The sequence below is a fragment of the Quercus suber genome, unplaced genomic scaffold, assembly GCF_002906115.3.
Source record: "Quercus suber isolate HL8 unplaced genomic scaffold, Cork oak 2.0 scaffold_240, whole genome shotgun sequence".
In the NCBI taxonomy this organism is placed as follows: domain Eukaryota; kingdom Viridiplantae; phylum Streptophyta; class Magnoliopsida; order Fagales; family Fagaceae; genus Quercus; species Quercus suber.
Genome location: NW_027069697.1, coordinates 629,665 through 654,657, shown reverse-complemented (window position 1 = coordinate 654,657; position 24,993 = coordinate 629,665). Strand labels below are relative to the sequence as shown.

The 24,993-nt window shown below is 37.7% G+C and overlaps 1 protein-coding gene across 1 annotated transcript in view; it reads right to left on the bottom strand.

Annotated features, from left to right (window-relative positions):
• Positions 1 to 20,424: 20,424 nt before the first annotated feature.
• The window catches only part of LOC112027241 (L10-interacting MYB domain-containing protein-like), a 15,245-nt gene continuing 10,676 nt past the window's right edge, over positions 20,425 to 24,993 (bottom strand). Inside the window, exons 3-5 of the mRNA XM_065780605.1 lie at positions 22,652 to 22,702; positions 21,277 to 21,627; positions 20,425 to 21,185 (exon numbers count right to left, since the gene is read on the bottom strand). Coding sequence (XP_065636677.1) covers positions 20,610 to 21,185; positions 21,277 to 21,627; positions 22,652 to 22,702 — 978 coding nt within the window. The 3' untranslated portion in view covers positions 20,425 to 20,609. The remainder of the gene's footprint in view (positions 21,186 to 21,276; positions 21,628 to 22,651; positions 22,703 to 24,993) is intronic.

Genomic DNA, 24,993 nt, shown 5'->3' with positions numbered 1-24,993 from the left:
TTGAAGCTATGGATTTTGAGTATGCTTCTCTGTTAAAACAAAAAACTTGGTCTTTGGTACCTCTTCCAACTGGTAAAAATGTAGTCTCTTGTAAATGGGTCTATAAGATTAAGAGAGGCAGTGATAGAGCCATTGCTAGGTACAAAGCTAGACTAGTGGCCAAAGGGTTCTTGCAACAATATGGGTTGGACTATGAGGAGACATTTAGTCCTATTGTGAAACCTACAACTATGAGGATTATTTTAGCTTTGGCTGTGCAGCACCATTGGTCATTGAAGCAATTAGATGTTTCTAAAGCTTTCCTGCATAGGGTGCATGATGAAGAGGTTTTTATGTCTCAACCTCCTGGATATGTTAATCCAGCCAATCCTTCTCATGTCTGCCTTCTTCATAAGGCAATTTATGGATTGAAACAGGCACCTAAGGCCTGGTTTGAAAGCTTCACCACTCAATTGTTTCATCTTGGCTTTATTGCTTCTTCTACTGACAGTAATCTCTTTATCTTGCATCATGGTTCCTGTGTGGTCTACCTCCTTCTTTATGTGGATGATATCATTGTCACTAGGAATGATCCTTCTTTTATTGATCAACTTATCACTAGAGTTAGTGCTGTTTTTGATTTGAAGGATCTTGGTCCACTTAGATTCTTCCTTGGACTTCAGATTGAATACACTCCTTAGGGTTTGCTTGTGCATCAATCTAAGTATGCCACAAATTTTCTTACCAAGTTTAACATGATGGATTGCAAGCCTTGTCTCACACCTTGTTAACCCACTGTGCATGTAAACTCTCAAACTAGTTCTGTCCTTGTTGATACTACTTCCTATAGGAGCATGGTTGGTGCAATGCAGTACTTAACTTTCACTAGGCTTGATCAGTCCTATTCAGTTAAGTAAGCATGTCAATTCATGAGTCAGCCTACTCAACATCATTTGATTGCAGCTAAAAGGATTCTTATGTATCTTAAGGATACCTTGCATCTTGGTATTCATTTTCAGCCTAGTTCTTTGGCCCTTTTAGCTTACTATGATGCTAACTGGGTCGGTGATCCACTTGACAGAAAATCCATCACTGGTGTGGTGGTCTTTTTGGGTAATTCTCCTATCACATGGTCAGCTAAGAAACAATTGACAGTGGCTAGGTCCTCTACCGAGGCTGAATATAGGGCTTTAGCTACAATAACTACTGAGTTGTCTTGGATTAGGCAAATTCTTAAGGATTTGGGTGTTTATTTATCTATGCCTCCTATGTTGTGGTGTGATAATGTGTTTGCTCTGGCTTTGGTTTCAAATCCTGTCTTCCATGCTTGTAAAAAGCATAGTGAGGTGGATTATCATTACATCCGTGAGAAGGTTATGGCTAAGGACTTGCAGGTTCCCTTATCTATACTCCTGATCAACTAGCTGACATATTTACCAAGTCTCTTTCTTCTCCTAAGTTTCAAGCTCTTGTCTTCAACCTGATGGGAGTTCCTCCCCTCAGTTTGGGGGGTATGTACAGCCAGAGGAGTCTAAGGAGTCCAAGGGATAGTCTAAACGACCTGTAGCAGTATAGCAGAACTATGAACTACATGTAGTATTAGTTTGTCCAGTTTGTTAATGATAAGAGTCCAAGTTGAACGGTTTTAGACCCTTTAAACCAACCAGATTAACCTAGTTAATTAGCCAAGTTGTTACTTAGTCAAATTATGCAATTCTAGGTTATCACAAACATACAATCATATCAAAAGTATAAAACAACAGAATAAAAAATAACACAAGATATGATCACCCAGGAAAACCAAATCGTCAAAAAACCTGGGGAGGATTTGACCTAGCCTAAATCCACTATGAAAGAATTGAAGTTCATACAAAAGGACTTACAAGCTCCCCGCTTGACTTCCTAATGCTACCCACCAGTAGAACTTACTGACACGACCACGTGCAAGCTCTGAATCCATAGACTCCTTCTTTCTTGAATTCTCAAATCAGCTACAAGCACCCACGCTTGTTATTCTTTAAACTCCAATGGCAGCAACCGAGTTGATTATTAAGGTTTTGAAGTAATCTCTACCTAGAAAACCCTAAGTTTTGTGTAAAGGAAAACTCCTCTAAATCTCACAAGAGATTTACACAAAATAGAAAAATATGAGCAACAATACAACAGGAGCAACTATAAAAATGTGGCTAGGGTTTTTCTTTATATACCTAGGGTAAAAACAGAAAACCCAAAACGTTTAATGAGTTAGGGTTGTGCTAGAATATTCTGCAGAAAAACATTCTGCCCGAGATTCGATCGATCGAGTCTTTCTTTCGATCGATCGAGCCAGGCCGAAATGCACTAATGCATCTGCAGCCTCTCGATTCCAACTTTACATGAAAGACCCAACTTTAAGCAAGCCTCAACAAGACTTAAACATATTGTTTTGATCACGGTTTGCCAATATTACACATTAGAGTTCTAAATACATAAATTCCTAAATCTTTAGAATCTAACACAAGTGTCAGCATCCTATGCATCTGTCCACGTGTTAGCATCAGATGAATTTCAGCTATAGGTTGTTAGGGCAGTTCCACAATCTTCGGCAGTAGTTAATATATATATCTAGAGTCTGTAACTGTAATCAATGCTATTGAATTGAATGAATCAAGAACTGAGAATTTCACAAACTCTTTCTTCCTTCTTGGTTCTCTCTGTATTTCCTTTTCCTTCTTAGTACTGCTCTTCGTTTTCTTTTCAACATGGTCTGTAACATGGTCTCTTGGGGTAAAGATACACTGATATCCACCCTTTGCAGTGCAAAAGATACCCAGTGAATGTACCGTGACTACCGTGTCCAATAAACAAGCATACGAGAATCCTATCTGTATCCAATTAAGGAATACCAAATTAACAACATTAATGTCATATATGTACAACTTGAATAACAAACCTTCAAAAATATATATAATTCATTAGTTCATTAATTAGCATATGATACTAGCCTCTTTTCCCCATTCTGTATTTGCTTCAAACGCACAAGCGGCTAAGAGCCTGGCCTCTTGTAAAATTGCATCCCATGAATCATCATTCTTGGCTACTAATTGTTCATTTTTGCCCTTCAGTGAGTCTATGAACTTGCTGGATGTACCAAAGTTCTTTTCAGGCTCAGAGAGAAACACATCTGCCAGTAGAACCAACAAAAGAAGAAAACAAAAAATAAACATGCAAAATGAGTCTCATTCTCACGTTCAATACAACTAAGCTACTTCATGAAAAATCTACGATACCTTCTTGATTAGGTTTCCCATATAATGCCTTCCCTTTCAAGTAAAAGCCCGTTCCTGAGAGTAATGGCCCTCTTAGCCCATCCATGCCTTTGAACTTGGTCTAAGTTGGATCGAAAACATGTAATATATATGTTAGCATGAAGAGTAATGCTAGGGATATTATAATTGTTTTTTTTTTTTAGTAGAGGGATACACTACAAATTTTAGATTTGTCATTGCTCAAAAAAAAGTAATGTAGATATTTATTTAAGATATTATTGAGATCCATTGATCACATTTATTGTAACATTGTCCGATTGTAAAACAATAAGTATAATCACAATAAATTTCAAATATTTTTAACAAAGATTGAGGTAGTAAGTTGTGATTGGCGTATAATATTGATGTCATATAGGTGGTCTCATGTGAATAGGTCGTTGCACTAATTGTGGTTTGCCACCTCAACATGTGGAAAAAAATTGTGAAACTTGTTGAGTTTATAATATTTTTGAATATAAAAACCTATATGTCAACAAAATATATATATATATATATTACTCAATATATTTCAACAATCTAAATTGGCTTAAGAACACGTGCACGCATGCAAAACATAATGCTTTTTCATTTACCGCGAAAGCAGATGTTGCTTGGCCATCATATTTGTGTTTCTTGTTAATATTGTAGAAAATTTGTGGGTATTGAACGGAGGCAAGTGAGTGAGATAACTGGGAGTCAAGATGGAAGCATATTGCCTGGCGAGCAGATGTAGGATCATTGCAGTTCATGTCACAGTCTAGCACCAACAAGTAAGGGCCATTGCTGATTACTCCCGAAACTCGAAGCTGCAGTTGTACTGTTATTTAGTGCTACTATTTGTGTTTAACTAAATGCTTTCATGCCAAAGAAATAGAGAGTTTACTTACCAAGGTGTTGAGGGCTCCAGCTTTAAAACTATGAGGCCATGATGGTCTTCTTTCACGAGAGATATAATAGACAAGAAGAGGCATCTTAGTTTGGTCTTCAACGTTCTCTTCGTTGCTTTTATTGTCATGTGTTGAACTTTTAAGTGCAATGCATGGTTTCTCACTAATTTATAATTTAAATGCATCCATGAACCCTATTACTTTTTTATTTAATAATTTCTTTGTTGGCCTTTTTATTGACTATTTTCTTGGATGGTTATTGAAACATGACAACTTGGTAATATCCATATATGATATATAGTGAGTTATTCATTTTCCACCTACTCAGGTAAATAAATCAAGGGAGTCAATTTCATACTAGATGCCATATTGGTTTAGCCATGAAAAAATATATTTTTGTGGACCGGTTAATACTAATATTGTAAGGTTGAATTTAATCAACCATTGTGTTGGCTTTATTCCGTGCCAAATTTGCTTGTAATTTAGCAATTAGTACCCTATATTTAGGTGGGAATCATGTAAGTGTAGTGAGTGAGAGAGTGTGAAAAAATGCTTAAGATTGTGCAAGGATGCAAAGACTTGCGGCTGGGACTCGCAGGTGACTCGCAACTGGCAAGCCGCCAACTGCAGTACACGAGTGAAGCATGCGAGAAGATGAACAATCACACCAGCTAAAGCACTACAAGACAAAAATTCCAGCCTGATCGTTCTGTTATCTCACGACTTGAACTCACGGCTCAATCAAGTCACGTGGCCAAGCCGCCAGCCAGCCCTGTTTTGAAAAACCTGACTCTTCGCATTCCACTTTAACCCTAGTATAAATACCCCTTATATCCACGAAATATAGAGAGTTTCCAGAGAGAATTTTGAGAGAGAAATCCTAGAGAAAAATAAGATTGATTCATCCACAATCTTTACATAGAGACTCTTCAAATTCCTCTACTCTCATCCTCTCCATTGTTACATCCTTGAGAGGTTCTTACCCAAATTCTTTTCTCACCATACCCACATCTGTGAGAAGGCTATTTGGTGTTTTGGGAAGCTGTTAGGAAGGGAAGAATGGTTATTGGTTAATGCTATAAGTTATAGCAGAATCCGGTAAGTTAAAGAAGACAAAGGTTCAGCATAACCTCGTTGGAGCAAGAAGCTTGGAGGGCTTAGGTACACTAGGTAGATTAGGCTTGGAGGGTCTTTTGCTGTTCATGTATCCCAACTTCATTCTTTAGTGGATTATTGACCACTTGAAGGGCGGCGAAGAGGTTTTACGTCGAGGGCTTCGGTTTCCTCTTCGATAACACATCATTGTGTTGTCCTTGTGTTTGCATCTCTCTTCCGTTAGTCTTTGCAATTTAATTTCTACTATGGATGTGATTTTATTTGGTTTAGATTATTTATCAATTCTGGTATAAGCTTATAATCATTTTCCCCATATACATTGTTTGATATAAAACTTGAATTGGTAATTTGTAATTTGGGGGTCTAAACGTTCATAGTGGTTTATACACTATTTGAACATTCAAATATGTTTTAGAATTATCTTTAATTCTATATTAATAATAATATCAATAATAAGAATACAACATTTTTTTAAGTTAATACTATAAGGATCGGATTTGAGCTTCTAGCCCAAAGAGTATATGGACTTACACCCAAAAAGCCCAAAACAATAAATTTGTAGAGAATGGATTGAAAAACTGGACTTTAATGAATTAAGCAATAAATAAACAGATCTTGATGACAAAAAAAGGAAAATAACAAACTTTCACTAAGGAAAAATGTACTCGGTAGAGTCCGAGGAGACTGATTCTTGTGTATTGATTTCGAAGTTTGATTACAAGTCTGATTCTAGATTGCCACATTATATAGATCCCATTGGACCATTCTAATCTTACACTTGTTAATCAATTGAGCCCTTACTTGAGTGTCTATCCTATTAGACACCCTTTTTGGCTTTCTGTGAGTTGTGGTAGCCAAGGCAGCACTATTCAAGGGTCTTCTCCACATAAATGCAGCTAGAAAAGTAGTTGCAGTGCATTCAATGTAGTGGTAGCAGCTTTCCCTTAAATATTTTTGGGTTCCCTTCCTTTTCGTATGTTCATGAGGCACGTCCGTATCACTGGAGCTTCTTGGAAGGTCACTTTGATCTATAGGATCTATATCTAATCTGTGTTTAGCTTATCCGAGGAGATATTCCTCCTCGGACCACCTTCCCATTTGCATCTTGCTCATTAAGCCCTGAGTCTGAACCACTCATTTCTATTCGTTCGTCCTCGGACTGCTCATGCTCTCAACCAAGGCCCAAGGCCCAATATATGATTTGGGTCCTTAACATTACAATAGCCCCTCAAAATTCCAGTTTTTTCCTCCCATCCAAGGAGAAAACTGGGGTTTTAAATTTTTAAGAATTAATTCTACTTGAGCCCTTGATTTACATGTGTGAAAGTGTCGTTTCACGCGCCCCATAATTATCACTAACGCTTCGAAGCCCGCGAGGGGTCATTAATTGTTCCAGGCGGTGCTTTATTCCCCAAATCTAACGGTGAGGCGCAGATTCAACAGTTGATCTTTCTCTTGGAATTTTGAACGGGATAACTCCCACTGATTTTTACCCTCTATATAAAGCCTTGAAGGAAATCATTTTTCCTTCATTTTACAAATTTTCAAGTTCTCCAGAGATCTCAAGTACTCCAACTCACTAAACTCTCTAAACTCCTAAGTTTCCTTAATTCTTTTCCTTAAGAAATTTCCAAAAGATTTTTCTAAAGGTTCAGGGTTTAGTACACTCACTTTCATAAGTATCTATATCTTTAAACTTTCTTTTTCTCCTTGGCCAACCTTCTCGACCTTCTTTCTTTTTTTAGAAAACTCACTTCGTGTCATCTACGTTTGCTTAGATGGGTAAATTTAAGCACTTAGTAGACTCTTCGGCCAGTATTGAGGGTTTTAGGGCCAAATACCATATCCCATAAGGAGTAGGCCTCCAATATTGTGCCTCGGACCAAGTGCTTACAAATAGAGGGGAGGGTGAAGTTGCCCTTCCAATGATCGCCTTTATAGAGGAAGGAATGACACTTCCCATAGGTAGGATAACCAGAGACTACCTGCTCAATCACAAGTTGTGCCCCCATCAATGCGCTCCTAACCTGTTTAGAGTCTTAGGGAGCGTAGATTCTCTGAACAATCAGATGAACTTAGGGCTCACATGGCACAACATCGTTCATATATACGAGTGTCATTCCCTTGCTAACGCGGGATATTACCTCAAGTCCTAGTCCGATGTCGTTAGATTGATATCCTGCCTTCCTAAGTCCAACAAAGGCTTGAAGGACGACTATTTGATCGCCTTTGGGGAGTGGCATGATGGTCTTTACTGACCAACTCAGGCAGGAGAGCCAGGTGGGGTACCTTAGGATTAGTTCCTTTGGGCAAGGGATTTAACCCTTTTAGTTTTATTCCTTTTCTTTTTTAACATTTCATCTTCTTCTGATGATAATTTTCATTGGTATGACCACGATTTCCTTCTCAGATGTTTTTGTAGATAAAAGGAACGTTGCTCTAAGGATCAGCTTGACCAACGTTCTGGCTCTCCACTATCTACTGAGGTCGGAGATATTTATAATCGGAGACGGACAACTACAGGTTGCTCACTTAATTTTGGATTACGTGTCTCTGTCTCGCATATTTCAGGACGCAGGCCAGGCAATAAAGGCTGGTGACTTTAGATTAGCACGCATAGACATCTCTAAGCTAGGGTTTTTGGCTCAAAGAGACCTTCTGCCTATTGAGCTACCCATTCAACGCATCCCTCAGGAAGTAGCTGCTCCAAGAGAGGAGACATCTTCTATCACTTATCCCTTGAGGCCGAGATCAACCAATTCCACTTTGAGGAGAAAGGTGAAGTGCCAGAAAAGCTGATAGATCTCTCAGACTCTGAGGCCGATTTGGATAGATTTTCTACTACACATCCTCTAAGGTTAATAGTTGCTCGGGTTGATATTAGCTCAGAAGCTGAAGAAGAAGGTATGGACCTGAAGCCAAGGACCAGCTTAAAGGGTTTATTGGCCAACAAGAATAAGGGGTCAACTTCAAAAGAAATTCCCAAAACCCAAGTTCCTCCCAATCTTCCACCTCCCCCCGCCCCCTCCCCTTACTGACCTCGGACTGCACGCCAATCCAAATTGAAGGAAGAAAAGGTCAGTTGAGGATTTGGAAAAGGGTGAGGTGGCCCTTCAAAAGGGCACTAAACAACAAAAGAAAACTAAGGACCCTAAGGACAAGAGGGCCACCTCTGTGAAGAGCCGGGATGAAGCTGAAGTGCGCTGAGGGCTGCGCACCTAGGCCCCTCGGTTAGAGTTGGAGGGTGCTCCCATTCCTTGGGATGCCACGATTTGGGAGTCTCAAAGGGGGTACGCCACCCACCTCGCCAAAGCCTTACAGCAACCTCTTCTCCTCCCTAGAGACATGAAGGGTCTCAGGCATACCAGGCAACCGGACCTTTTCATGTCATTAAAGAGGGACCCAACAAATTTACGTAGTTAAGGAGTGGGTCAGGAATGCTCGTGACGAAATTAAGGCTGAGGCTCACTCCCGTTTTAAGGTTGAGAAGGCTCTCAGAGCCCCTAAAGAAAAGCACACAGAGCTAGCCAATAAGCTAACCACCGTAAAAAGGGAATGCTCGAACACCTTGGCTGATCTGAAAAATGCTAAGGCCCGAGCTGAGGATCAACATAAGCTGCTCTACACAATAGAACTGAACTTGGCCACCCAGAAATAGCTAGTTCTGGATCTTAGGGCCGAGCTACAGAAGGTTAAAGATACAACTAAAAAGGTAGCTCGAATGGCCAAGGAAACTACCAAAGCTACGGTGAAAGCATCCTACGAACGTGGGGTGGAGGATACAGAGAACAGGCTGGTTGAAGAAGTGGCCAGAGCGCGTAGGGATTATTGCACTGAGACCTGGATAGAGGTGCTTAACAGTACGAGGGTCCCTGCTAACTCTGAGCTACGGAAAGCTAAGAGCATATTCTTTCCTAAACATATCCGAGAAACTCCAGCGGACCTTCCTCCTACTACTTTACCCCTCCCTCCCCCTGAGCAGGTTTCTAGTATCCAAGATCTTACTCTTGATGCTGAAGTCTCCACAGGGGCAAGTAAGGGTAAAGAGGTCTTGCCCCTAGCCAAAGACACTCACTCCGAGGATACCCTTACGATTAAGGAAGTGGTCTCCCAGGCTAAGGAAGCTGAGTCTAAGTCTAGAGCTGGGGATGCCAAGCTTAAGGCAGCTGATTCCAAAGAGAGCCCTCAACTAACAACAAAGTAGTTGTAGGATTTTTCTTTATTTTTTCTGTCATTTTCTTTTCTTGTGGCTTCTGCCACCATTTGTAATGCATCTTGCTTTAATTAATGAACAGACTTTTCTTTCTACCCTTTGTGTCACTACTTCGTATGCTTTCAAGTTTACTATTATTGTGAATAAAATTGAATTGTTGCCACCCTAACATTAATAAAAACTAATAACAATACCCTGCTACCAATTTAAATAATTTGATTAAGTATCAGCAACAAAGAGATTTAACCCATACTTGTACTGTGAATTGATCCTTCCGCAATGAAGGCTGAATCTAATAAAGATAAGTAATAAACTTTGTAAAAAAGAAAAAGGGGAGATATTCTTCATTCTGCCCAACACTTGGATAAATAATCAAGGACTTTAACTTGCTCAAAGCTACCAATCCAAGGAGTTGGTTATAATCTTGGATTTGTTTTGACACCTAGTGAAAAAAAAAAAATATATCACAGAATGTTAGTTTCCCCAAAGTATGTGGTTCGAGGGGCCATGCATAATTAAGATTCTGTTTAACACCCAGAAAGATGCCAGTAAGTATTAATTTAGCCAAAGCATGTGGTCTAGAGAGCCAAGCATAATTGAGGTTTTATTTAATACTTTAGAAAAAATGAACATATGTCATAGAGTGTTAATCCCCAAAGCATCTGGTCCGAGAACCCAAGCATGACTAAGGTTCTGTTTAATTACTTATAAAGATGTCACAGTGTTAATTTCCCCAAAGTATTTGGTCCGAGGACCCAGGCATGACTAAGGTTCTGTTTAGTCACTTATAAAGATGATAATGGGCAGTACGATGTATTCACACAATAAATGAGCATATGACAAAGGAAAATTTCATTAATAATAATACCTTTCAGGTTGTTTACATTCTAAGGTCGTGTTATTACACATTCATCTAGGTCTTCGAGGAAATAAGCTCTTATACCAGCCACCGAGGTGATGCGATATGGCCCTTCCTAGTTGGGCCTCAGCTTTCCCCATGCTGGGTTCTTCGTAGTACCTAGAACCTTTCTCAACACCAAGTCACCAAGTGCCAACGATCTCAGCTTCACATTGGCATCATAACCTTGCTTAAGCTTGTGTTTGTAATATGCCAATTAGACCATTGCATTTTCTCTTCTCTCCTTAATCAAGTCTAAGCTTTTCTCTAGCAGCCCATTGTTATTGCTCAGATCAAAAGAACTTGTTCTCAGCGTCAGGAAGCCAATCTCTAAAGGGATAACAACTTCGACTCCATAAGTCATTAAGAAGGGGGTCTCCCCTGTTGAACTGCGAGGTGTGGTTCGATACGTCCACAGGACATGTGGCAGTTCATCCATCCACTTTCCCTTCGCATCGTCCAACCTCTTCTTGAGTCCGTTTATTATGACCTTGTTAACAACCTCGGCTTGTCCATTCCCTTAGGGATAGGCTAGAGTAGAATATCTATTGGTGATTCCCAGGTCACAACAGTATCTCCTGAAAGATAAGGGTATGAGGGACCCCAAACCATGTGACAATGTCTTTCCAAACAAATTTCTTGGCATACACGTCCCTGATGTTTGCCAAGAGCTCGACTTTAACCCACTTAGTAAAGTAGTCCGCGCCGACCAGTAAATACCTCTTGTTCCCTGCTGCCTTGGGGAAAGGGCCTACAATGTCTAAGCCCCATTGAGCGAATGGCCAAGGACTGGATAGAGGATTAAGGACTCCTCCCGATTGGTGTATGTTTGGTGCGAACCTTTGACACTAGTCGCACTTCCTTACATATTCATATGCCTCATTTTGCATGTTCGGCCACCAGTAATCTTGAGTGATGGCTATGTACACCAAAGATTTACCTCTAATATGGCTTTCGCAAATCCCCTCATGTAACTCCTCAAGGAGTAATTCCATTGCCTCGGGGTGTACGCAGAGCACGTATAGTCTAGAAAAAAAGCGCTTATATAATTTTTGGTCCTCGGACGGCCAGAATCGGAGAGCCTTTCTCCATACCTTGTCTGCTTCTAATTTCTCCTCGGGCAAGATATCCTCCTTCAAGAATAGTACCACGGGGTCCATCCAGCTGGACCCTACTCTGACTTGGTGTACATGGACCACATCTCTCCTCACCTCTGTGGGTTTGTATAAATCCTCTACAAGGATGACCTGAGGTAAGCTCTATGCCGAGGAGGTTACAAGTGTGGCTAGGGAATCAACGTGTGTGTTTCCACTTCTAGGGATACGCAACATGTTGAAAGATTCAAACCTTGATTACAGGTGTCTAACCTGACTCAAGTACCCCTACATTCTTTTCATCTCTTGCTTCAAATTCTCCTTTCACTTGGCCAATGACTAATCTTGAGTCCAAGAACATCTCTACTGCCTTTCTGCCCATTCTTTGAACCATTGCCATTCCCATCAGTAGAGCCTCATATATTCAGCTTCGTTATTTGTGGCCAAAAAGTCTAGCCTCAATGACTTCTCAATAGTGATCTTTTCGGGGGATACTAGAACTAGCCTCACTCCGAAACCCTTCTAATTTGCTGCACCATCAACGTATACTTTCCAGGATAAGGGACCTTGTTAAGAGATCATGCCAACTGATTTTCCATCCATGTGTTGTGTTTCTGCCTCTTCTTCCAATGGGGATTCAGCAAACTTGGCTACCAGATCCGCGAAGACTTGACCCTTGATAGAGATACGAGGCATGTATTTAATGTCAAAAGCCCCCAACATCGTCCCCCATTTAGCAATCCTTCTTGTATAATCAGCACTTCGAAGTAGAGCTCTAAGCGAGAGCTAAGTCAGGACGACTACCGTATGTGCCTGGAAGTAATGAGGGAGTTTACGTGTAACATGTACCACCGCTGAAATGGCTTTCTCCAGTGGCAAATAATGGACCTCAGCCTCATGTAGTGACATGCTTACATAATAAACGGGCTTTTGTAGGACACTATCAACTTGTATCAAAACCAAGCTTACAGCATGGAGGGTCACAGCAATATAAGCAAATAGGACCTCATCTGCATCGGGACTGAACATGATAAGTGGCCGTGAGAGATAAGCCTTAAGTTGTTGCAAGGCTAAAACACACTCCTCGGTCCACTCAAAACCCTTCCACTTATTCATCAATAGGAAGAAAGGTCTGTATCTATCCGTTGATCGAGAGATAAATCGGTTTAAGATAGCAATCATTCCGGTCAGCTTCTGAACTTCCTTGGGATTCTGAGGTGGTTGTAAACTATTGATTGTCTTAATCTGATCAGGGTTAACTTCAATTCCATGATGCATAACCATGTACCCCAAAAGCTTCCCTGATCCGACCTCAAAAGAAAATTTAGAAGCATTAAGTCGTAGTTTGTGTTTCCTCAGAATTTCAAAAAATTTCCTGAGGTCTCCTACATGCTCGGACACCACCATACTCTTCACCACCATATCGTCTATATAGACCTCAATACTTTTGCCTAACTGTGGTTCAAACATTCTAGTCATCATTCTTTGATAGGTAGGCCCTTCGTTTTTCAAACCAAATGTCATTACTTTGTAGTGGTAGTTTTCAATGGGAGTGACAAAGACTATATTTTCCTAATCATCTAGGACTAATGGTATCTGGTAGTATCCTTGAAAGGCGTCTAAGAAGCTCATCCGAGGGTGGCCCTTGGTTACATCCACTAGTTGGTCTATTTTAGGCATAGGGAAGGGATCCTTTGGGCAAGCTTTATTCAGATCTGTGAAGTCCACACACACTCGCCATTTCTCACTCTTCTTCTTCACCACAACTATATTGGCCAGCCACTCAAGGTAGAAAACCTCCTTGATAGCCGCTACCTGTATGAGCTTTTTCACCTCATCTCTGACAGCATCAAAGTGATCCTTGGGCGAGCGCCAATGTGGTTGCTTCTTGGGGGTGACAGATGGGTTAACATTTAAATGGTGACAAATGAAGCTCGGATCCACCCCCGAGGCTTCGTAAGAGCTTCATGTGAATACATCCGCATTTCTCTTAAGAAACTCTATCAGTTCTTCCTTCTCTAGAGGTGGAAGCTGAGCTCCAATTAGAAAAAACTTCTCTGGATCATCATCGACAACAACTGTTTCTAAGTCTTCACACTTCGCCTCCTCAGCTGATCCATCGACAGGCAAATCTAGAGCTTTTAATTGCTATGACTCCCTCACAATAAAGGCCGAAGACTCAACCTCGAGCTGATGTAAGATGGCAGCTACTAGGCACTGCCTAGCTGTGGATTGACTCCTAGCAATCTCCTCAATTTGGCCGCCTGACAGATATTTCATCTTTTGGTTTAGGGTAGAAGAGACAGCCCCCCAGGGCATTCAACTAAAGCCTGGCCACAATGGCCGTGTAGGGGGAATAAGCATCTACCACGATGAAGTCCACCTCCACCACTTCTGAATTGGCTTACATGGGTAGCCTAATCTGGCCCTTTGGGATGACGACCTTTTCATCAAAACTTACTAGAGGCAAATTGTAGGCTATTAGGTCATCGACTCTCAAGTTCAGTCCCTTGTACAGGTTGGGGTACATTATCTCGGCACCACTGCCTTGGTCCATCATCACCCTCTTCACATCATACCCTATAATCTTAAGTGTAACCACCAAAGCGTCGTCATAGGGTTGTATGGTTCCAACCTTATCTTCATCGAAAAAGCTCAACACTGGCTGTGTAATCACTTTAGCCCTCTTTGGCTCAATATTTGAGTCCTCGACAATCAATTGAGTGACAGATATTACCCTGGAAGGGCAGGACCCAGTCCTCCCTAGAGGGGCGAATATGACGTTTATAGTGCCTAAAGGAGGTCTCAAATGAGCATCTCTCCGAGGTTCATAGCCAGTCTAGTTCCCCTAGCCATTGGAATGATGCAAGAACTGCTTCAGCTTTCCTTCTCGAACCAGCTGGTCCAAATGGTCCCACAAATTTCTACAGTCTTTTGTAGTATGTCCCTGGTCCTAGTGATATTAGCAATAGAGTTTCAGGTTTCTTGCCATCTTATTCGGCCATTTAAAGAATGGCTCATTCTTAATCTTTTCCAAAACTTGATGCACCAATTCTCGAAACACAGCGTTAACCACCAAAATGTTGGCAGATTTTAACTACTCAACAAAGTCCCTCCGAGGCTGATTGTTGTTGTATCAATTCGACTTGAAATCCCTCCTCTCCAGAAGGATAACCTTAGCCTTACCTTTCCCCTGCTGCTAGTCTTCCTCAACTCTTCATGCTGGTGACAGGTTTTCTTGTCAAAGATTTCCTTAAACCATGCTCGGTTGGGAGGTTGACCTTGAAAGTATTGATGGTGACGTCATCAAAGTCACTATCTATCTCGTTGTACATCTCCCAGTATCTATCTGAGTACGTTTTCAAGGTCTCTCTTTCTCGAATGGACAAGGACAAGAGGGAGTCTAAAGGCTGAGGAACTCTGCTACAAGTGACAAAACAAGAGCCAAATTCCTGGGTGAGCTCCTTGAAGGAACCTATAGAACCCGCCCTTAAGCCATCAAACCATCTCATTGCCACGGGTCCTAGACTGGAGGAGAACACCTTGCACATCAAGGCTTTGTCCTTGGAATGGACAGCTATTCTTTGGTTGAAATGGCTCACGTGCTCCACCAAGTTTGTTCAACCATTGTAGGTGGTGAACGTTGACTGATTGAATCGCCAAAGGAGTCTTGCCCCTTCAATCCTGCGCGTGAAGGTTGATCAGGAAATTTAAATCAACACTTTGCTCATAGCATCACCTCCCAGGCCTTTGCGAGGCAGGCTCTTATACCTACGTTTGTGATGGTGCTCCTCCTCGTAGGAGAAAGACTCGCTGGGTGGGGTCTTTGACCTTCATCTATAACCGGAATCCTCTCTATCATCAGAGGAAATGTCAAAGCTGGAAGGGGCTCGGTTTCACTGTGCACTGTGCAGCTTTCTCTTCAGTTGGTCAACCTCCAGTTGCATGGCTTTGGTATCTTCCTCATAAGAGAGATGGCTCTTACCTCGGGGCTAACTTTTACTTGACTAGACAGTATGCACATTCCCCTCTTGATCCTTTCTACGTTCGAGGTTAACAAAAGGATTTTCATGTTGGGATCCTATGAATTCTTCCTAGTGTGGACCTAAACCTACCATGGTTGAATGTTTCACTCATTATCACCCAAGTATTCTTCCTATAGATAGCGCCAATTGTAAGGACTGGATTTGAGCTCCTAGCCCAAAACATATATGGACTTTGGCCCAAAAAGCCCAAAACAATAAATTTGTAGAGAATAGGTTGGAAAAATGGACTTTAATGAATTAAGCAACAAATAAACAGATCTTGATGACAAAAAAAGGAAAATAACAAACTTTCATTAAGGGAAAACGTCCTCGGCGGAGTCCGAGGAGACTGATTCTTGTGTATTGATTTCAAAGTTTGATTACAAGTCTAGTTCTAGATTGCCACAGTGTTTCTTTCTTGATTTTTCCCATCCCTACCTCATAGAGGGTTTCTTACATTATATAGATCCCCTTGGACCATCTTGATCCTACACTTGTTGATCATTTGAGTCCTTACTTGAGTGTCTGTCTCATCAAACACTCTTTTCAGCTTTTTGTGAGTTGTGGTCGCCAAGGCAGCACTGTTCAGGGATCTTCTCTATATAAATGCGGCCAGAAAAGTAACTACAGTGCATTCAATGCAGTGGTAGCAGCTTTCCCTTAGATATTTTTGGGTTCCCTTCCTTCTCGTATGTTCGTAAGGCATGTCCCTATCACTAGAGTTTCTTGGAAGGTCACTTTGATCTATAGGATCTATATCTGATCTGTGTTTAGCTTATCCGAGGAGATATTCCTCCTCGGACCACCTTCCCATTTGCATCTTGCTCATTTAGCCCTGAGTCTGAATCACTCATTTCTATTCGTTTGTCCTCGGACTACTCATGCTCTCGGTCAAGGCCTAAGGCCCAATATATGATTTGGGCCCTTAACACTACAAATACTATTGTACTAGTACAATATATATATAGTTTATTATAATATAATATTTATATATAGAAAAGTGTTTAAAAAATTTCGTAAAAATGTTGATTTAGAAATTGTTTTTAAAAATATTTTTATGTTAAATTGTTATATATACTCTATTGTACCTTCTTTTTCTTTTCTTTTTTTCATTTTTTTAATTATAAAGATCAGAATTGTACTATTACCAAGTTAAACGAAAAAAAAAAAAAAAAAAAAAAAAAAAAAAAAAAAAAAAAAAAAGGGTAAAATGCAAAATTGACCTTCTAAGTTTCTTCAAATTTCATTTCAATCCTCTAATTTTGTTTTTGTTCATTTCAGTCCTCTAATTTTCAAGTTTATTCAATTAAGACTTTTCCATCAACTTTTATTATATGTTGTGGTTAATTTTTTTAATATTATATATTTTTCTTCAAATTTTTTAAATAAAAAATTCAATTAATGATTGAAATATATTTTCTAGTTTTTTTTTTTCAAAAAATTTTAATAAAAGTTAACGAAAAGGCCTTAATTAGAAAATGTAATCCAACGGTTGGATTTTCAAAATATGAATTCAATTATAAGTTATTAGGTGGTGTAACATTTTTTAGAGTTACATCAAGTGTAACATGAACCTAGCTCTATATTTCTTAATTCAATGTGAATTTTGATAAATCTACTGTTAGATTATATTATCTTCATATATTTTTCATGCTCACAAAATTTCAAGGTGATTAAAGATTAATAGGCATATCATCAATCAATTGTCAAATAGTAAATTTCACCTGATTGGCATGAAAATTGGCATGCATGTTAAGAACATATAGAAAATGTAATCGAACGGTTAGATTTTCAAAATATTAATTCAATAATAAGTTATTGATTAGTGTAACATTTTTTAGAGTTACATCAGATGTAACTTGAAGTCAGCCCTATATTTCTTAATTCAATGTGAATTTTGAAAAATCTACCATTAGATTACATTATCTTCATATATTTGTCATGATTACAAAATTTCAAGGTGATTAAAGATTAATAGCGATGTCATCAATCAATTATTTAAATTCAAGTTTTTGTAGTTTAAAATAACGCATAAAAGATGAGTTTAAAGATCAAATGGTAAATTACACCCGATTGGCATGAAAATTGACATGCATGTTAAGAACATATATAAAATGTAATCCAATGATTGAATTTTCAAAATATGAATTCAATAATAAGTTATTGGTTGGTGTAACATTTTTTTGAGTTATATCAAGTGTAACTTAAACTCAACCCTATATTTCTTAATTCAATATGAATTTTGACAAATCTACCATTAGATTATATTATCTTTATATATTTTTCATGCTTACAAAATTTCAAGGTGATCAAATATTAATAGTCATGTTATTAATCAATTGTTTAAATTCAAGTTTTTGTAGTTTAAAATAACGCATAAAAGATGAGTTTAAAGATCAAATGGTAAATTACATCTGATTGGCATGAAAATTTGCATGCATGTTAAGAACATATAGAACATATAATCCAAGGTTGAATTTTCAAAATATGAATTCAATAATAAGTTATTGGTTGGGGCTGAAGTTTTTTTTGAGTGTATAATTATGTGAGAAAATGCTTAGTAAAATGTTATTTTAATTAATTGTTATTGATCGAAGAAATGAGTTATATTTTGTGGCCCTCTACAGCGGTGGTATTAAGGGTGAGTTTGGTTCAGCTTTTTGTAAAAGTGCATAATGAAAAAGTGGAGTTTTTAAAAAGTGCATTTTCAAAAAGCTGAGTGTTTGGTAAAAGCTGTTAAAAAGTGTTTTTTGAAAAAACTGAGTGTTTGGCTAGCATTTATAAAAGTGGCATTTTGAGGGGTAAATTACAAAAAAGGACAATGTATATATAAAGGAGTTTATTTCTTTTTTTTTTTTTTTATGTGAGTTTATTTCATACTTATTAATAAACTACTTCATATAATAATAATAATAATAATAAATATATTATTGGTATTATTTTAATAATGTTTGGGCTATTTTTATTTTTTAGTTTCATAATTATTTGTTATAACCATTAATGACTTCTTATTAATATTAATTAAATCTAAATAATTTTCATCATCATGAAACTCAAAATGAAAATGTAAAAAGATGATAAAATATACACCAATAATCCAGGTTTAAATCGTACTACATAAAAATGTAAAAAGATATAAAATACATATCAATAACCCAAGTTTAAATTGTACAACACAAAAATATAAAAAAGATAATAAAATACATACCAATAACCCAAGTTTAAATTGTACTACATGATATTATAAAATTAAAAAAAGGCAACTACTAATTATTATCCCCCAAATGGAATTAGCAATTGAATCACGAAGAACCACCATCGTAAGGTCTGTTAAAGATCCTGTGTTCTGCTCACACCTGCTACCTGCTTCACTATTATGTTCTCTTCTAGAAATTGAAGCTCGATTGGCGTTTATGAAGCTCCTATCATCCCTATCATTTAGTCTAACAAAATTATGAAGAGCCATAGTAGCAGATACAATAAGTATTTGGATATGGAATGGAAAAGATGGCATGTTTCTGATAATTCTCCATTTATTCTTCCACACACCAAAAGTGCGCTCAATCACACATCGAAGAGATGAGTGAGCATAATTAAATTTTTCATGTCTAGTTCTAGGGTTTCCACCTCTCCTTCGAAAGTCTTGAAGATGGTATGATATCCCTTTGTATGGTGCCAAATAGCCTTTCATCATTGGATATCCAGAATCAACTACATAATATTTCCCTAGAAAAAAAAAAAAATCAATTGTATTAAACACACACCAAGGTGTCATTATAATGAACAATTGATTAACCAATTACAAACCTGGTGGTGGGTGTGGAAAGTTGTTACTTTGTTTACGAATAGCATCAAGAAAAATGTAGGTGTCGTGTGCTGCACCTTCCCATCCAGGCAAAACAAATGTGAATAACATATCAAAGTCACATGCAGCCATTACATTTTGGGTTGGATATCCCTTTCTTCCAAAGTATGGAATGGACTTCTCAGTAGGTACAATCGCTACCACATGGTGCCATCAATCGCACCAATGCAATCCTAATAAAAACATTAATAGTTTTTAGTTCCACATGACAATTATCTTATAGACAATAACATTTATTCAAATATACAATAGTACACATACTTTGAAATGTGGCCAATAAATTGGATGGTCTTGTATTTTGGTTGGAACTTCACTAAAAGTTGGATCCGAAGGCTTTACATATGCAGCTGCAAACCGAGCACCCAACAAAGTGACCATCTTCTCAAAATGTCTACTTATGGTTTCACCCGAATGCTGAAATATTTCTTGAACATTCGGTTACATGTTCCATGACCAAGTATCAGTAAACAGATTGCCCTGACTCTTCTAATCTTATATTCCTTGAATGTTGAAGTCCATAGTCATGTTGTAAAACTTGACACAAATTTTGAAACACCTCCTTTTTCATTCTAAACATGTTGTAACACAATTTCTCATTACCTTCCATACAACGTCTCACCCAAGCCCACCCTGTTTGTTCAGAATCATAACAAGGAGTCTTATTAATGTATTTATTGAAATATGTCACAACTGCTTCACAAGTAACTGCCACAAGCTGGTAAAACTCCTCATCAGAATCGTCGTTACTATCATCATCATCAGAATCACTATCACTATCATCATCACTGTTACTACTCTCATCATCATCATCATCATTGTTATCACCATCATTATTATTGTCAGCAATGTTATAATCACCACCATCATTATCATCACAGTAATTTCTGTAATCCCCATCCATTAATAGTTCCATAAAATGGCCACTCTCATGAGTACCATTATAATCATCCATATTGGTTTACGCTACACAACAAAGTAACAAATAATCAACCATTGGTAATACTTAATATAAATCAACATAATAATCAACAAAGTAACAAAAGGCAACAATAGGTCCCAATTCAAAACATCAAGTTAATATTATATTACACATATAGTAGTCCAAAACTAATACTAAATATCACATAACATAGTTTAAAGTTAATACAACATAGCATACTTAATAAAGCTAATATTAGTCGTAAGCTAATACAACATAAAAATAATATTAGTCCTAAGCTAATACAGAGTACCACATAAGGTTGGTCACTTCTTGTTTTCCCTACAAATCATTTCTTGTAGCCACTCCAGCTGTGACTCTGACTCCTTGAAAGCTAGGAACATCTCCCTACGTGACTTTTTTAGTAAGACAATGGAAGCTTGAATCGCAAACTTACTATCCACTCCAGGAAGTGTTCTCACAATCGCCATGACATTATCAATCGAACTTGGTGACTCTTGAGAAGTACCTTCATGCCTATTCTGACATACAGTTATTAATTGACTAATACGATTGTCTAACATTGCAGCTCCTCCTATCTTCTTCTTTTTCTTCTGTGAGGGTATTGATTCACTAGTTCGCTTTTGTCCTGAACTACGTGATTGACTAGTATGTCCTTGCTGCAAACTATCAATGTCTAAACTCATGTCACATCGATCATCCTTAAATTCGGAGCTACCATCTGAATCACCAGCACCCTCTTGTGGCATTGTTGGAGGGAGTGTATTTGAAGAAGGGGTCCATGCAGCTACTCCAGTTGCTGCAACATCCCTAAACATTATATCAAGTTCATCTAGATTCTGTGGACCTTTCTCTCGAAATTTTCTAGCTTTGGGTAATTCCTACAAAATGTAATTGTAATTTCACTCATATAACAATAATATAAAAAAACTATCTCCAATTAACTACATATTAATAAAATACTCAACTCACCTCCAACTTTCGCGTCCACCAATCATCAGGAGCAAGAATCGTTCCCTTCTCTGCATCCCAACCTAAACCTGTGTCAAGATTCCTCAATTGTTCCCACACTCTCCATTCACCTTTTAATACATCCCACCTACTTTTTAATTGACCCCTACCATAGTTTTGACCGGTCTCATCACAAAATTTGGTCACTAGAGTAGTCCAACCTTCGGTACTAAAGGCAGCACCTTTTGATCTATTCCCAAGTTGAATCTGTTCCACACAAAGCTTACAAAAAGTAGTTGTCCAGCTTGGATTAATATCCCATAATGCTCTAGCCTTTTTTTCCTCAGGGTTGGAAGTGGTGTTTTTACCCATCTATAAAGTTAACCAACCATAAGAAATGCAAAAAATAGAATTCATAATTTAGCAATTACAAATATTTAACGCTGAATTAAAATATAAAAAATCTCACAGCAGCCAAGGTTGAACTAAAAAATAGTAAATGGAAAATAAGCAAACAATGTTTGGATATACATTAAACTAGCAGTGTTTAAAACCATAAAAACAAACCATAAAAACTAGCAGTGTTTTTAATTTAATCAGATCACTATTAATAAAAACCCCATGATCACCCTGACAACAACTACATATTGTCTTTTTCTCCTCTGATTTTCAGACCCCAAACCCAAACTGTTAAATTCCAATCAACAAAAACATAAATAAACAAGTAAAGGAACAATACCCATTAATCTATAACAATAACTCTCTTCAGGGTTGCCGAGAAAACAAATCAAACACACAAAAACAAAAACAAAAAATTTGAAGCACCCCAATACTTTAAAAATACATTTTTTTTTTTTTTTTCTGTTTCAGCTTCCCAAAAAGTATGTCTAACAGAGTTCCTCAGTACAAATCAAGTTTCTGCCTCTTAGAATTTATTGTTGAAGTTAACTGGTGTACAGTAGAATTGATCGTTCGGAGGATGAAGCAGAATTTGAAAAGAAATTATGCCCATGCCAAATAAACCTATTTTATACTGCCTGTATAGCAGAATCAATCTTTGACAGATGTATTCCTGGTAAAATCATTTTTCCCTAAGAATTTTTTCTTTTAATGCAGCGGTTTTCTATAAATCATCCTTTTCTTTTTGTGCAAATTTTTTCATTAATCTTATACATGTCCTAGTGCACTTGTTCCTTCTTCTGAAACCATTTTTTGAGAATGCATTAGGCAAGAAATTACAGAGCATCCACAAAAGAAAAAAAAATTACAAAGCATGTAGCACTAAAAATTTTTTAGTACCGGCAAGAAAATACAAAGCATGTAGCACTGAAATTTTTAGCTAAAATTTTTTTCCCACACTCGGTTAAAAAAAAAAATATCAGATCAGTGTTGGTACCTGGTATTTTGGTAGCAGATCGGTGTTCTTGGTGTTTTGTTGATCAAATATCTACCTTCAAAATGTATTTCTCAGATCAGATTAGACATAAATAAAATTAAAAATTAAAAAAAAAAAAAAAAAAAAAAAAAAAAAAACACTTCAGTGCACGGATGAGAGAGCACTTGAAGAGGAAACGGGCACTTGAAGAAAGACGAAAGAAAGAAGAAGAGGAAGAGGAAGAAGGTTCACGGCTCACTTACCACGGAGAGGGCAGAGCAGAGAAGAGATGAGCGTGAGAGTGAGAGAGCTCAGGGCTTGACGGCAGAGCAGAGAAGAGACGAGAGAAAGCGTGAGAAGCGTGAGAACTGAGGTATATATATCTGCAAGGGTAATTTGGTAAACAGGAAGACCTAACGGATAATTATGCGCGTTTGCCTTTGTTTATGGACCTCTGATGCTCCATATTTGTTGCGCGTTCCTGGAATATTTTTTGCCTTGGCCCAAAACGCAACTTTTTTCAAAAAGTTGCGTTTTGGGCTAAGCCAAACGCAAAAGTTGTCTCAGCATTTTGCAAATGCCCATAAATGGTAAAAGTGGGCTCAAAACGCCCAACCAAACAGGCACTAAAAACCGCTTAATACCACCGCAATATAAGTGTTTCAGTGACAGTTCTATTACTTATAGCGATGGTTTAGTGCAGTTTTTCCAAATCTCAAAATTTCAAAGTAACAACGACCAAAGAGTGAGGTAGTTTTGCCAAAAAATATATACAAATTTTATTTTTTATTTTTTAAATATTGAGATTAAATTTCCATAAAATAAATTCACTTACACAATATTGTTTTTTTTATTTTAAATAAATCCCGACAATAAGTAGTTTTTGGTTTTAGAGGGATTTATTATTATTTTAAATAAATCCCCCCCAATATCGTTTTTACCTTAAAAATAAAAAAGAAAAACCCTATCTCCCTCCCCCTCCCCCTCTCTCCATCTCACTAAAAAATACCTCTACTTTGACTAAAAAAAGAAAAACAAATCTCCCTCAGATGCCTCTCTCTCTAACCAAACCCATAATCCCCATTCAAACCCAAACTCAAACACCTTTCCTGTATAAACCACAAACCCCAACTCTCCAAATACAAACTTCCAACCAACTACCCTTACTATACGGATCTTTCAAAATTCCCAAATGTTGCTCCAAAGAGTCCAACCACACCACCTTGAGAGCTTTGCTGTTGTCTATGCTGCTATCAAACACCATTACAAGAAAATGTATTTTTAGTGACGAAAAAATTCATCACTAAAAGTCCATTTTTTCATCACTAAGAACCTTTAGTGACGAAATTTGTTTCATCGTTGTAGCCCGGTCGCTAAAAGTCCTGGCAACGAAAAATTTCATCACTAAAAGTCCGATTTGTTTAAAAAAAAAAAAAACTTTTAGCGACGAAAATGTTTCATATTTAGTGAACCTTAAGTCATATTTAGTGACGAACAATTTCATCACTAAAACTATTTTCGGGTACATATAGTGACGAAAAAATTCGTCACTAAAATTATTTTTAAGAAAATCCATGCACATATAGCGACGAAAATTTTCGTCACTAAAACCATTTCTTACAAAATTCCACTGCATTTAGTGACGAAATATTTCGTCACTAAAACAATTTTTTGTTGCCATATTTGTGACGAAAAAATTCGTCACTAAAACTTATTTTCTTTTTTTATTATTTTCATGACGTTGATATTAACCTGTAACCTGTCATTACATTATTAAAACCTCACATTTGATTAACACATTTATTTCAACAACACATTTATAAAAAAATCGATCCATACATTCCACAAGTTAAAATTAAAACAAGTATCAAATTCGAACTCCTTCCATACAATAATTGTTTGCAACACATACAATAAATTAAGATATTTTTTAACAATACAAAAAATGTAGCATAATATAATTAGAACCCCCTAAAGCCAAAAGATGTCCTCATATGTCTTCAAATAATGCCAAAAGTAAATCCCCTAAAGCCACCAATAAGAAATTTCAACAAATATAAAAACACTACTATATTAATGTCGTAAAGTAAAAACATTAACTATGTTATAAAAAACATTTCTAACAATTAGTTTCAAATAATACATAAAAAATGGAAGTGTTTTAACTTAAAGATAAAGTACTAACCAATAAGTGATTTAACTTGAAGATGAACCACCCCCATAATTAAAACCGTCATCATAACCCTTCCTCCTCAAAAAGTTATGAATATTCTTTGGATCTCATCTTGCTTAGCTCGCGCCTCTTGCTCCTTAGCTCACTCCTCTTCATCCCTAACTCTTGCCTCTTTGAGCTCAATTATCTC